The sequence below is a fragment of the Mastigoproctus giganteus genome, chromosome 2 (assembly GCF_048544385.1).
Source record: "Mastigoproctus giganteus isolate SK-2022 chromosome 2, ASM4854438v1, whole genome shotgun sequence".
Taxonomy (NCBI): domain Eukaryota; kingdom Metazoa; phylum Arthropoda; class Arachnida; order Uropygi; family Thelyphonidae; genus Mastigoproctus; species Mastigoproctus giganteus.
The window spans coordinates 85607535-85622195 of record NC_143576.1 but is presented as its reverse complement, the minus strand read 5'-3'; the positions used below and the strand labels follow the sequence as shown (position 1 = coordinate 85622195).

At 35.3% G+C, this 14661-nt stretch overlaps 1 protein-coding gene across 1 annotated transcript in view; it reads right to left on the bottom strand.

Moving 5' to 3' along the window:
• The window catches only part of LOC150089384 (band 4.1-like protein 4), a 582252-nt gene that overhangs the window by 17799 nt on the left and 549792 nt on the right, over positions 1–14661 (bottom strand). The window contains exons 15-16 of the mRNA XM_090389965.1: positions 11876–12019; positions 9180–9281 (exon numbers count right to left, since the gene is read on the bottom strand). Coding sequence (XP_090246091.1) covers positions 9180–9281; positions 11876–12019 — 246 coding nt within the window. The remainder of the gene's footprint in view (positions 1–9179; positions 9282–11875; positions 12020–14661) is intronic.

Sequence of the window (14661 nt, the reverse complement as noted above, 5' to 3'; positions counted from 1 at the left end):
TTTCACAAGTTGCACATTTTTTTAGGCTGTGATGCGTTGGAGAATCGCCCCCCCCCTCAGTTCTCCCCTGAGTCACAGCACTCCTGCCACTTTGTGCCCGTTGCTTTGCTGCTCTAGTTTGGGGCATGATACTTTAAATTAATAAAATCAATAAATTAAATTAATTAAATGTCAATACTACGCTATCTAATAGAAACAGTGAAGCGTATTACTATTTCTATAATTATACGTTAGATCTACCTAGCTACCTCAATTAAAAATTTGAATTCCCTATCACTATATACAAAAACAATGCCTGCAATATTCGAACGAAATAACGGTTTTATAAAGTATTACGTATATCTACAAAAACTGTTTATATAAATTAAAATAAAAATAACCAGCATAATTATAACTATAAGACTACGTATTAAGTACAATATAAAATAACAATTATGTAAATAAAAAGCAAACACTTATCGTTTTTTTCAGAGCCTGTAACTCACAGCTGTATTTTCTAAAGAGAGTCAGCGCCCTCTCTTTAGAAAGAGAGTCAGCACCCTCTCTACCATGTGTGAAGGTAGATGTAAAATACTCATTTAGATGATCATTCTCAGCTATCTGAGAATGATCATCTACAGTCAAACCATTGATTTCAAGTGGACCAATCTGATTCATCCCCTTCCTTTTATAATTTATATAAGTAAAGAAATCTTTGCTGTTTTTCTTTGCATCCTTTGCCAAAGATTTTTCATAATCTGCCTTTGCTTGCCTAACTTGCTTTGTGACTTGATTACTTGTATCTACCATAGGCTTCTTGTGTCGCCTGACAATTTATGTGCATCCCATGCAATTTTTTTTCTATGCCAAGAGTCTCATTAGTTCATCTGACATCCATTTGGGCCTAAACATAGAGCAGTATTTCTTAGCTGGAACAAAAAGTCTAGTAGCTTCCAACAAAATTACCTCCTTGAATGCTTCTCATTTAGAATTTTCTGTTGGTAAGGCTCCAAAAGGCAGTCCAAGATCCAGTGTTTTTTTATGTTTATTTGTAAATTTTAAGAACTTGGTCCTGTGCCACTTCCATATATGGATTCTTAAATGTAAATCTTAAAAATGACTTAAATATCTTGAAAATTAAATTAAGTGTGTGGAAAGATAAGCTTTCTAAATGAAACAAGGATCTTTACCATATCTAACAGTATTGAATTTGAGTAAAGTTTGAGGTTTCTCTAATAAAAAGAGAGAATATTTTCAAGTAACAAAGTAAATAATTTGTGAGAGCGTGCACAACTTTGAGGCCATTCAAAAAGATAACTATGTCTTGAAAATATTCTTGCAAAAAATCTGGCACCTGCTTGATATGTGTCGTTTGTAGTTCATGGCAAGTGTATCACTCAGCTATCTCAGTGATGCCTGCAGGCCTGATGCCATTTTCTCTTCAAAGACAAATAATCAAAAGATAATTCCGAATGAAGAGGATACCATGCAATCACGTTACCTTCTAATGATTTCTTATCGCCCAAAAGAATTTGATTTTGCCTGTGATGGTGTGTGCGCACGTGCGCGCGTGCGTGTGCATGCGCTGGTATTTGTGTCTGTATTATTACCATCCAAAAACTCCATATATAAGAAGGCCTTATATATAAAGAATATGACATTACTTGGCTACTAGTAATGTCCAGGTAATGTCACAATTATCATATGACAAAGCATACATGTTTGTCAGATCAGCAGGTTCCATGACCCTTATAAATGCAGACTCCAATATGGATATGGCATATCCATTAAGTGGTGCAAAGTGCCTTCCATGTCGTTGATATGACATGTTTCGGGTACTGTGTACAGCAGAGACACTAATATATCTCTTCGCATGCACAGATGCCTCTGAAAGTACTGCCTTGTGATTCCAGGTAATCACAAAGGCAGTACTTTGTGATTCCAGGTAATGTTACAATTACCATATGACAAAGCATACATGTTTTCCAGATCAGCAGGTTCCATGACCCTTATAAATGCAGACTCCAATATGGATATGGCATATCCATTAAGTGGTGCAAAGCGCCTTCCATGTCGTTGATATGACATGTTTTGGGTAATGTGTACAGAAAAAACACTCATATATCTCTTCGCATGCACAGATGCCTCTGAAAGTACTGCCTTTGTGATTCATAATGATTGTGAACACTTGTATTTGTGATCTGCCTGTGGTGCAGAGTGGATAAGAATGGGATTAAAGTTGAAATTTTAAATTACTTTTTTACATACTTTATTTGATGAATGTAAAATATATTTTATGCTGTCAATGATACTGAAATCACTAAAAATACTTATCTCAACAAGTTAGCATTTTTTGAAGTCTGTGTATATCATAAGTATAACAGGATCATCAAAGCATCATTTCATCATTTGTTAGTCAGATGAACAGGGCAAGCACACAATTGTCACTTGTTACAAGAATTTTATCAACAATGGAAAAACGCATTACAGGTTACATTATATTATAATATGTATATTATTTCAATTTTAATGTATGCTTATTTAATTTAATTCAATTTAGTTTAAAGCCTTTCGATTTTTGGCTTTTAAAAACGCACCACTTTGCACAAAGACAGTGCTTGTCCCCCCCCCCCCTTGCATAATTATGATATATCACAGGACTAATTCAAACTGCCCCTCCTCACCTTCCTTTATTTTGAACCCATTATAAAATTTAAAGGAACTTAAAATATTATTTATAAATAAAAACAAATTATGCAACTATGATTGATCACGTATTTAGGATTAGCATTAGCAGAGGCATATGATGCAAGAAAGCAAGCTTACACAGCCTCGGTCAAAACAAAAAAGAAAAAAAAAATCCATTTGCTCTAAAAGTTTGTCCAGTTATTCCTTGAATTTATTTAAGCAATCAACTTCCACAATGACAAAATACAGGGGGTAGATGACTTTCATCAACCGGTGAAATACCACCACTTTGCTTATTGGAGGCTTGAAGTGGTGAAACCCATGTTTAGTCTCTAGAGCAAAGTTTTCCGGCATCCCCTTCCCCCCATACTTCTCCTTCAACCCATGCACGGTACTAAGTACTATAGGTTTTGATACCTTTCGTGTTTGGGGTTTTCATAAAAAAAAAAAAAAAAAAAAAAAAAAAAATGGAAGTTTGTTCCAGCAATCAACTACCAGCTGGCTAAAGGCAAATTTCTGCACATCTATTCTACAACTGTTTTTACTCAATTTGCTCTGGCAACCTGTCAGGTTTGTAATCTGAGCAAGGGAAAGAATTCCATCAGCACTGAGATTGCTCAACCCATTCAAGACAAATACACCTAAATCGGATCAACTTGCAGTTGACGTCTCAAGACTGCAATTTACAGAAATTAAGAGGACCCCTTCATTCCCCTCTCCAATCCGGTTGCCCTTCTCTGTACTCGTTCTAGCAACACTACATCCTTCCTATAATAAGGTCTCCTGAATTGTATACAGTAAAAGGCACAGCCTGACCATTGCCTCATACAAAGGGATAATCACCTCCTTATCCCTACTAGCAAAATTCCTGTATATCACTGACAAGACCCCATGACGTGCTCTGGCAACCTATCTGTACTGCTCAAAAAAACTTCATATCTGACTGTACAATTACCCCCAGGTCTCTTTCATTCTCCACTATCCTGAGTGTAACACCACACAGTTGGTACATTTCTCTGGGGTTACTACTACCCATATGCAGTACTTTGCATTTGTTAATGTTAAACTTCAGTTGTCACTTCTCAGTCCAACTTTTCTAGATCCTACTGCAGTAGCATACAGTCATTAACAATCCTGCCAACCTTTGTATCATCTGCAAACTTTGACATTAAGCCTGATATAACTTTATCAATATCATTGATACAAAACAACAATGGATCCAACGTCGAACCCTGGGGAACTCCACTAATAACATTAGTTAATGAAGCGCAGTGTCCATTGATTATCATTCTCTGTTTTCTCCCACTCAACCACCATTTCATCCAATGTAGCACCTTGGCTTAATGCCATTCTGCTCCAATTCATATAGCAGTCTTCCATGTGCAATAGTATCAAAATCTTTCCTGAAATCCAAGTATATGATGTCAAAATTAATTATTGCATCCAGTTCCTTTGCGACCACATCATAGTATCCAATCAAATTGGTCAGACAAGATTTCCCCTTAACAAACCCACGCTGTGTCTGAATTATTACTGCAGTCTTGTCTAGATGATTCTGCAGTGCTTCTTTAATCAGGTACTCCATTATTTTCCCCAGAACAGAAGATAAACTAACAGGTGTGTAATTACTCATGTCACCCTTTGATTGCCCCTTTTTTTTTTATTGGGGATAAATTTGCACATCTCCAGTCCTTGGGGACCTCCCCTGAGTCCAAGGATGCTCTCATAATTATGGCTAAGGGATTGTTTATTTCCTTTGCCACCTCCTTTAATATAACTGGATAGATCCCATCCCCTTAAAGTGCCTTGCTTATGTTTAACTTCAGCAATTTCTCCTGCACTTCACTCTCAATTATTACAAAATCATTTAGATCCATGTTAGAGTCTAATAAGACTGCCCTCCACTTGCATACAGAATTCCTCATGCGTGAATGTAGATGCAAAATACTCATTCAGTTTGTCAGCTATCTGAGCAGGATTATCAACACTGGAACCATCGATAATAAGTGAACCAACCTGACTCTTACCCTTCTTTCTAGAGTTTACATAAGTAAAGAAATCTTTGCTGGTTTTCTTTGCATCCTTTGCCAAAGATTTCTCGTAATCTGTCTTTGCTTGCCTAAACTCCTTTGTGACTGGATTACAGACTAGTTTATAGATACCATAAGCTTGATTATCTCCTGATAATTTTATGCATCCCATGCATTTTTCTTCTGTGCCACAAGTCTCATTAGTTTATCTGACATCCATTTGGGCCTAAACCTAGAGAAGTATTCCTTAGTTGGAACAAAAAGCCTAGTAGCTTTCAAGATTAATTCCTTGAATGCTTCACATTTAGAATTTGCTATTGGTAACATTATCATTTAGTCCCACTGTATAGAACCAAAAACTTGTCTGAGACCACTGTAATCACCTTTACGAAAGCAAAATCTCTTCCCTTTACCCCTGATGGTAGTTATGTCTTTAGGTATATCCCACACCAGTACACTGCGATCACTGCCACCTAGTGGTTCCTTCATCTGTAAATTCTTAATGCATGAATAATCACTGCTGATAATCAGATCAAGAGTGTTACTCCCTCTTGTTGCCTCTCTAACATGTTGCAGTAGAAAACAATCATCCTATAAATCCACAAAAGCCTTGCCAGTTTGTGAGTGACCAACCCACAAGTTCCAGTCTATATCTGGGAAGTTAAAATCCCCCATTAGAAGATGCTCTGATTTACTGGCCCACTCTATTTCTCTGTATAATTGTTCATTGTACTCATCAGAATCACTAGGCTTATAACACACTCCTACTCTCATTTTTGCTTTCCCAGTGCTTATGTCACACCAAAGTGACTCAACATTGCAGTCACCATCTATATCAACTGGATGCACTTCCTTAGATTTTATTTTATGTGTTTCTTAACTAACAGTATAACCCCTCCTCTCCTTTCTGTACATATTGTACTCCCCATATTCCAATTCTGCACTTCTTATATCTGTGTGTAACCATGTCTCTAATATCCGAACAATATCCACCTTTGATGATATTTTGTACTTTTTATTTTTTTCAGGAAAACAAGTAATCATTGTGTCAACAGATAGTTGATATGATTCTGATGCATAAAAATGAATTTGATGTCAAGTTACCTGACAGATTACATTCTTTCTTCATTACAGCTTGATACTTCTTCCTTATAAAGTCTTATGTCAACATGAAATCTTGTTGAAGAAAACATTCATTGATAGCAGCAATAAAAATCAATGACAAAAAAACAAAAAAAATCAAAGAAAACATTTTGGGCATATTTTTTCAAGATTAAATTAGCTGACTTCTGCAGCTAATTTAATCTTGAAAAAAATATGCCCAAAATAATTATGCAAAACTGTTTCAAAAAGTTATTATGATGATACCATATATTTCTAAAATTTTTCCAAGGAAAAATAAGTTGATGCACTTTTAATCCTGTTTGTAAGTACACAGAAGATGAGGTTTTGATATTACTAATGGATGCAGAAATGACAGAGAGTCCATAAACATTACTTAGATTACAATCAAAAATTGTAAATGCGAATTGTATCCAGAGTACAACTCAATAATAGAAAATAGAGTGTACTACTCTGAAAAAAAGGCAAGCTTTATTTGACTGTCCAGTAACACTATTTTTTCTACTCTGGAATCATCACCATTACCTTCAACTGTTAGTGAAATTTTCTTTAAGCAAAAGGAGGTTGTGCTGGAAGTTCAGGATATGAGGAGAGTTCTATGGTACATGATGAAGAGAGAGGTAGCAGTATTTAAAGGCAAAGGAATGGGTTATAATTTGGGGAAAGGAAATTACAATGGCTTAAGGTGCTACATGGCCTCCACTAACTGAGCAGAATGATGATGAAATTTTCATGGTTAGAAATGATTCTAGAACTAGGGGCCTTAAATTCAAGTTATGGGGAGAGATGTTTAGACTGGATTTCAGGAAGTTTTATTTGAGCCAGAAAGTTATAAATTACTGGAATAAGTTACTTACAGTGTGGTAGAGGCTGACAGTTTGGGGAAATTCAGCCAGTTACCTACGGGAGGAGGAAATGCATAGGTTGTCTATTTCCTTTTCTCACATTATTATTTATTACTTATTTATTTTATTTAATTTTATTATTATTTTTTATTTTTATTTATTTATTTGGTTTTTTTTTTAGGCTTATGCAGCATAAGCCTTAGGCTTCCTTGCACCATATGGCAATTACTAATACCAATACTAAATACTATATTAGCAATCCTTGTCATTGGTCACAAATTAGCATTTGGCATTAGCAGAGGCATATGATGCAAGAAAGCAAGCTTATGCAGCATCAGCCAAAAAAAAAAAAAAAAAAAAAAACCCTCCCATTTGTTCCAAATGCCTGTCCAGCTCAGCCTTAAATTTATTTAGTCTATCAACTTCCACAACAAAAGATGTAAGTCTGTTCCACCAATCAACCACCCGCTGGCTAAAGGCAAATTTCCGCACATCTATTCTACAACTGTCTTTCCTCAATTTGAATCTATGCCCCCCCCCCTCAGGTTCTTAATCTGCGCAAGAAGAAGAATCCCATCAGCATTCAGCTTGCTCAACTCATTCAAGGCCTTATATACCTCAATCAGATCACCTCGCAGGTGCCTACTCTCCAGGTGCTGCAATTTGCAGAACTTAAGCCTTTCTTATTAAGAGCACCCCTTTGTTCCCCTCATCAATCTTGTTTCCCTTCTTTGTACTTGTTCTAGCAACTCTACATCCTTCCTAAAATGAGGCCTCCAGACCTGTACACAGTACTCAAGGTGTGGCCTGATCATTGCCTTATACAACGGGATAATAACCTCCATGTTCCTGCTAGCAAAATTCCTATATATCATTGACAAGACTGCATGACCTGCCCTGGCAGGCCATCTGCACTGCTCAGCAAACTTCATATTTGAATGCACAATTACCCCCAGGTCTTTTTCACTTTCCACTTCCCTGAGTGTAGTACCACATAGTTGGTATGTTTCTCTTGGGTTATTGCTACCCATATGCAGTACTTTGCATTTGTCAATGTTAAACTTCAGTTGCCACTTCTCAGCCCATTTGCCCAACTTATCCAGACCCAGTTGGAGCAGCATACTGTATTTATTGTCGTTAACGTTAAATTGCCCCTTCATTCCCAAAAGGAGATGTACAGTGTGCAATTTAAGTTCTTAGATTATTTTTTTTTTCCCTGAAAATAAAAATGGCCATGCAATTTCAACAATTCAGAATGCTATTATGACACGATTTTGGAGTTCTGTTTGTTGTTATTTGGTTTTTAGGAGCATTAGCAACTAAGGTCATATTGCTCTGGGGATACGCGGTGGTCATTCTCAGACCTTTCCGCATCCTCCGTATTTGGTGGTCACGGGCTCGAACCCTGGTCTAATCAAGAAGCATGTGCTATGCACTGCTGCTCCTGCCCACCTGGCTACAGAGGCACCTTTGGGAGTTCTGGCCATAGTTTAAAGAAACTGATAGCACAGACAAGATATGGTAGCAACATGATGAAGCAACAGACAGTATGGCAAGAGCAAGTATGAATTTTTTTTGCAAAATCTGTCTAGACCAGCTCATTTCTTACTTTAGAGATGTGTTACTGCTGCCTTGTTCCACTTATTTTAGAGCACCTTTGTCTTACCTCAAAATACCTTAAAAAGGAAACCTCAAAAGCCATGTGCACATAACTAAGACATAAGTTACCAAAGAACATCCTATATTTGTGAAGAAATTGCTGGGATCAAACCCCAGGGCTCACATCTGGTGAGTATGGGCTTGGCACACCCAGGATCCTGAGCTGGATATCATCATTCTTCTCTTTCTTGATGATTCTCTTTCTACTCCTGACTCTCTCTCTCTCTCTCTCTCTCTCTCTCTCTCTCTCTCTCTCTCTCTCTCTCTCTCTCTCTCTCTCTCTCTCTCTCTCAAGGTAATTCAGAAATAATAATAAATGAAGAATTCTCAACAAAGTTAGGCCAAATTTCATTCACTGTATTCAAAAGTGTATAATAATCAAAGGGGACACATTTATTGCATTCAGTGGTTTGAGACAAAAATCAAATGTGTGAGAGAGATATATACATAGTTTATTCTGCACTTTTTTCAGTGGTAAACTGAAAAAGCAGTTTGGTGGTAAACAATTAAAAAAAAAAAAAATTGTTTAAAAAAATTACTTTGACACTTCACTCTCATTATCTGAACTTCTTCGATTACGATACCTTAAAGGAGAGAAATTTTTTACCGAAAAATTGTTTACCACCAAAATATGTCAACTGTTTCTGATGAACCCTGTCTTATACTCCTGGTGTATACTTTAGAAATCTTAAAAATATTTCTATGGAAACAAATCTTGTCCTTGGGGCATTACTGTACCACTAGTTTAACATGATCCGGTCACTCTAAGTAGATATAGTGTTTTAGCTTATAGTCTGATAAAACATTAGGCAGTTTTTTGGTAACCCTGCACATCAAAAACAAATGAATAACATACCCATGTCGTCTATGTCCAGTATGAGAAGATTTGGATGATTTTGAACATCTTGATGACTTCGACACTTCACTCTCATTATCTGAACTTCTTCGATTACGATGCCTTAAAGAGAAATAAAAACCATTTATTGTTACTTTTAAACATATATAACTGTTGAATGACAGGTCATCATCAACATAATGCAATTATCTTAAGTTTATGCAATTTAATGCAATTATCTTATCTTAACCTCACTGTGAACCTATCTATGCACTAAAGAGTCTCAATCCCTTAAAGGAGAAAAGAGGCTGCACAATCTGACTTCCCTACAGAATCTTACAAAGGAATTATAATCTACTGAGATTATAACTCCTCAGAACCTTAAAACAATTAATTGCATTGCTTTCTTAAATGTTCTGTATATGTTTAATACCATTCTTATTCATAATCATCAATGCAGTATAAAAAATATAAACAAAGTGTTTTTTTAAAAACGGCATTGGAGTTTTCGATAGTAAAAAATAATAAATAAAAATAAGCAGACACATATCTAGTAAAATGTTTATTCACATTAGGTACACAATTGCTTATTCTCATTTATTTCTTATAGTTTTGTTATTTTTAGCAATAGAAACTCAATAGCCAATTTTTAAAATTCAAACAGCTTTAGCTCCATAAGCATGCAGAATTAGACACATGCTTATATGAACTTTTTCACTGTTTTTTCTATGAACTTTTTTCATTGTTTTCCATTCCTGAATAGATCCTGAAAGTATGTCCTCATGTTGTTTAAGAAACACCCTATATACTGTTTACAGAGCATTCTTATCAACACAGATTAGTCCATCCTGAATAGATCCTGAAAGTATGTCCTCATGTTGTTTAAGAAACACCCTATATACTGTTTACAGAGCATTCTTATCAACACAGATTAGTCCATCATTTGATTCACTTCACATCTACCTCACACAATGCATCAATTTAATGACAATTCATATGTGGGACAAATAAAAGGTACCCTATATTGGGGTAACTTTGTATAAATTTCCATTTTTTTTTATTATGAAGTTGTAGTTAAACAAAAAAATAATTTTACGTAGTTCTTCTAGCAAATGAAGATACTTAATGATTTTTGCTAGTCATTCTCTGTAAAAATGCCTGTAATAACCAACTGCAAGAGAAAACTCTTAGAAAACTGGGCAAAAGATACTCCTGATAATACCTGAAGAAAAACTGATATTAGTTGTTAACTTTGAAGAGTTGTTGGTGAAAAAATATAAGATATTCTAGTAGGTAAATAAACAAGTTCTATGAAGTGATGTTTAATAGCCAAACTCTCAGAATCTCTGCCAGCTGGTCCATACAACCAGAAAGCTGCAGCCATCTGGAGATGTAAACATTAAAATAAAATAAATGTGAAATAAAAGTAAAATAAAAGTGAAATCACAAAGAAAGTCAAAGAAGTTCAGAGGAATTAATAGAGCTGGGAGAACAGAGGCAAAAAATGAATATGACAAAATGATATAAAAATATTTGAAGTCAAAGCAAATAAAAATCAGGAGATTCAAGATTAGAAAGATTTGACTATCATGGTAGATGCATGCACAAAAACATTAAAGTGGAAAGAATGATAGAGTGAATAATTAAGACAAATGAGAGATATGGAGTTGAGGAAACCAATAATTGAGGTTTTCTGCGAAAAGTAAATGTGACTTGACAGATTATAGATGAAGTGGACATCACTTTCATAAATATTAGCGATACCACTTATATTTATGAAAATATGCTTGTTCTGTTAGTTTGATTATTGAAGATACATTAATGTTGATGAAGTTGAGGGGGGGGTAGAATAAGTTGTAGGAATAGATGAAATTTCATATTCACAGCAAGAATATACCGAGCTCCTTGACATAATGTAGCCTCAGCAGTACTTGTATGTGAACACCTTACAATTGCTCTAGCCACAGCTGGTAGAATGTTCTTAGAATTCTAGTTCATGGGAAGGTACCTCCTTGACACTAATTATATTTTTTTTAGATCTTGCAAATAGGACACATACCTAGGATTATACCTAGGATTACTAATAGTCTCAAGAGCACGGAAAAAGAAGCAGAAGATCTGGAAATTGCAGAACAACTGAATTGATATAGTGCTAGATGTTTTTATCTCATGTTGGAAATTAATATCAGTCTTTTCAGTGTTTCAAACTTCCAAGTGGCAGCTGTAGCTATCATTACTGGAACAATGCCCATAATAAACCTCAGTAACCAAAACATTACACTATTTTTTTCCCTCTCCTTCAAAAATCTTAGACAATAATACTGCTTATCCAGTTGTGACATAGTACAGAATTACATAGGTCAGCTTACATGAGTGAAATATGCTCACTGTCAAGTCTATATCCACTAGTAAAAAATGACCAGAGAAGTACCAGCTATGAAAAGTATAGAGCATGCCTACTGACTAAGCAGGAAGAATTACAGTTCAATTCTCTGTCTTCTTTTTTTTTTCACCCCTGATTTTCTCAACAGATTAGACAAAGAGAATTGAACTGTTGCTGATAATAAGCCATTGCTGATAATAAGCCATTTTTTCTCCTTTGAAAGACTAGACTAACTTTAAAACAGATGCAATCTACAAACAAACAATACAGACTAAAAATTTTACCAAATGCAAAAAAGAATAATTAGTTGAAGATAATGTGTCACATGTTTTACCTGCGTCTCCTATAGTCATAACTTCCATTACTATCTACAGAGGAAGATCGCTGATGAAGAGAATACCTATGTGAGGATTGAGCACCTGCACTACGAACAGATCTTGGTGATGGGTTAGCAGAGCTGGAATACAGACCCCGATCTCTACAATAACAAGAAATGAGCATCATTTAATTAAATAACTATAAGCAGAGTTAAATGAAATATAATGTTTTTGAACAGTAAGCTGGAAGGTTATCATTTATCTAAATTGTTGAACTGGAACCACTTTTCAATTCAAACAAAGAACAAAATTTTTAATTTGACTAGATGACTGTTATTTGTATAAGCATATCAGGGATAGTACTAGGGGCAAGAATATTTTAGACCTGAGTATCACCCATAAACCAGATGACATTGTAGGGCTAGCAGCAGAGAGTGAACACAGAGTTCTAAGTTAGATGACAAAAAGATAAGTAGCAGTTGTTAAAGGCAAAGAAATGGGTTTTAATTTCAGAAAAGGAGATTATGGCAGCTTAAGCTGCTAGGTGGCCTCTATCAACTTGAGAAATAGCACAGAGATCAAATACATTAGAATTATGGTATACCATTAAAGCTATAGTCAAAGAATCCTTGAATGTACATACAGGCACTCCTCTACTTACATACAACTTGTAGATATGTACAACGCACAAAACTTCTCAAAATTAATAAAAATACTGTATATTAAAAATATATCAACAGTTTTGAACCACACACGTGAAGTACCAAAATCAGCTGCCATGTACAATGGACCTCTGCTTTACGATATTAATCTGTTCCAGAGACACAATCACATCCTGAAAATAGAGTAATATGAACTCAATAACATATTTTTTTGGTAATTCGTTCCAAGACCTTGGATGGTGAAATTTTTACAAAGGTCATTTTTATAACGGAAATTGTATTAGTTTTATATAAATTTATGTCAAATAAGCACAACACAAAAATCACTTTTAACTAAAGGATGCAAAAACAAAACACATGACCAACATTTTTACAAACGCTCCTACTGGCTGAGAGGAAGTACTACGTGGTCCAGTCAGAGACAATCGTAAGCCCTGAAATAAGTAGGTGCCGGTTAACATATCACTAGAATCAGCCACTTACTTTATAGAATCAAATTTCAAAACAAACCAATCTAAACGATTAAAATGCACTATACTTGCACAGTTTATTGTCCTGGAAACTTGGGTTTTTCATCCAGCAAACAGAAAATCAACAACAGAACACATGCAATTTTACAGACAGTATAATTGGAGAAATATAACATTAATCACTGATACTACTAAAATAAAACCTTTCTCCAACACTTGTTTATTGCTGGTTTGGTATAAGAATCAATTTTGAACACCTTTGTGATATTTTTTAAAGCACATTTCTGGCAGTCACTACCATAAAACAATTTGCAGTTTCTGGTTTATTGGGCTTTTCTGTTAGTGCAATCTATTATTAGGGTGAAATGTGCTTCCCCTTCACTGAAATCTTCAATCATATAAAAAAAACAAATAAATTTTCAGAATCTTCTCTTCATTCCTATTTTTTTAAGCTTCATAAGCTTGTTACTCCTTATCTCATTTGTGCATATCATGTTAGTTTCAATTTGTGCGTGTTATTGATCGCTTAACTTTTTTGTTTTAAATTTTACAACCAAAAAAAAAAAACTCTTGTTTATTTTTTTTCTTGTATATTGTATCTTGTTTATGTACTCTACATTATTATTCATTGTGTAATTTTTAAGCCTCATTTAGCTTTGTTTCAAATCATAAAATGCTGTAAACAATACCGTACATACGGCCTGGTGAAGTTTGTTATGGGTTATAATCTTGGTGAGTTGTGCTGTCCTGTACATGTATTTAGTATCTATAAGACCAAAGTTGGATTTACTTACAAAATGCACTAACGTACATGAAAAAAAAAACATTTAAGTACTTAAGTCGAAGAGTGCCTGTATACCATTAAGAAAATACAGGATGAGGAGCATTCCATGATAAATAATGAATCAGGCAGTTTAACAGGCAGGAAAAATGGCATGGAAAAGTTACAGAGCCATAAAAATTACTGACCATGATAACAGTGACAAACTGATCTATAACAGTATCACAAAAAGAAGTAGGTTGATAAACGTAAATTATGAGAAATTGCTGACTACAATAGCAAAAGGTAGGTACAAGAAGTTTTTTCACCAATTTGAATACAAAGAAGAGAAATGCCAATGAATCATCAATAAAAAAAGGCAGTTCTAAGAGTGAAGTATAGGCAACTACTGACTGATCAGTCAGTAGTTTCCTACTTCACTATATCTGACTTCAGTGGCAGGGAAAATCTACTGTTATACAAAGGGTACTAGGAAAGTTTTGCAATATGACGCAACAATGAATCACAGGAAGCTGCTTGTTGCTGCATGTTGAGACATGTTCATATGTGCATAGTAGCCGCCGCGCCAAGTCGATGGGCTCAGTTATTCATTAGTAGTGAGAGTGTAAAGTGCTTGCGATGGCATCGTGGTCACGAAATGAGATAAGGACAGTTTGCGGTATAATTTCGTGCGTGGTTTAACCATAGACCAGTGCTTAGAAGAAATGACTCTTGCACTAGATGATGATTGTCCACATGGTACAACGATATTCAGGTGGTATAGAGAATTCCAAAGGGGAAATTTCACTCTGGAGGATTCTGAGAGGCCGGGAAGGCCATGAACGTCAGTTACGGAGGAAAACGTTACTGCTGTGAGGAAAATGCTTGACGAAAACAGGCGAGTGACCTAC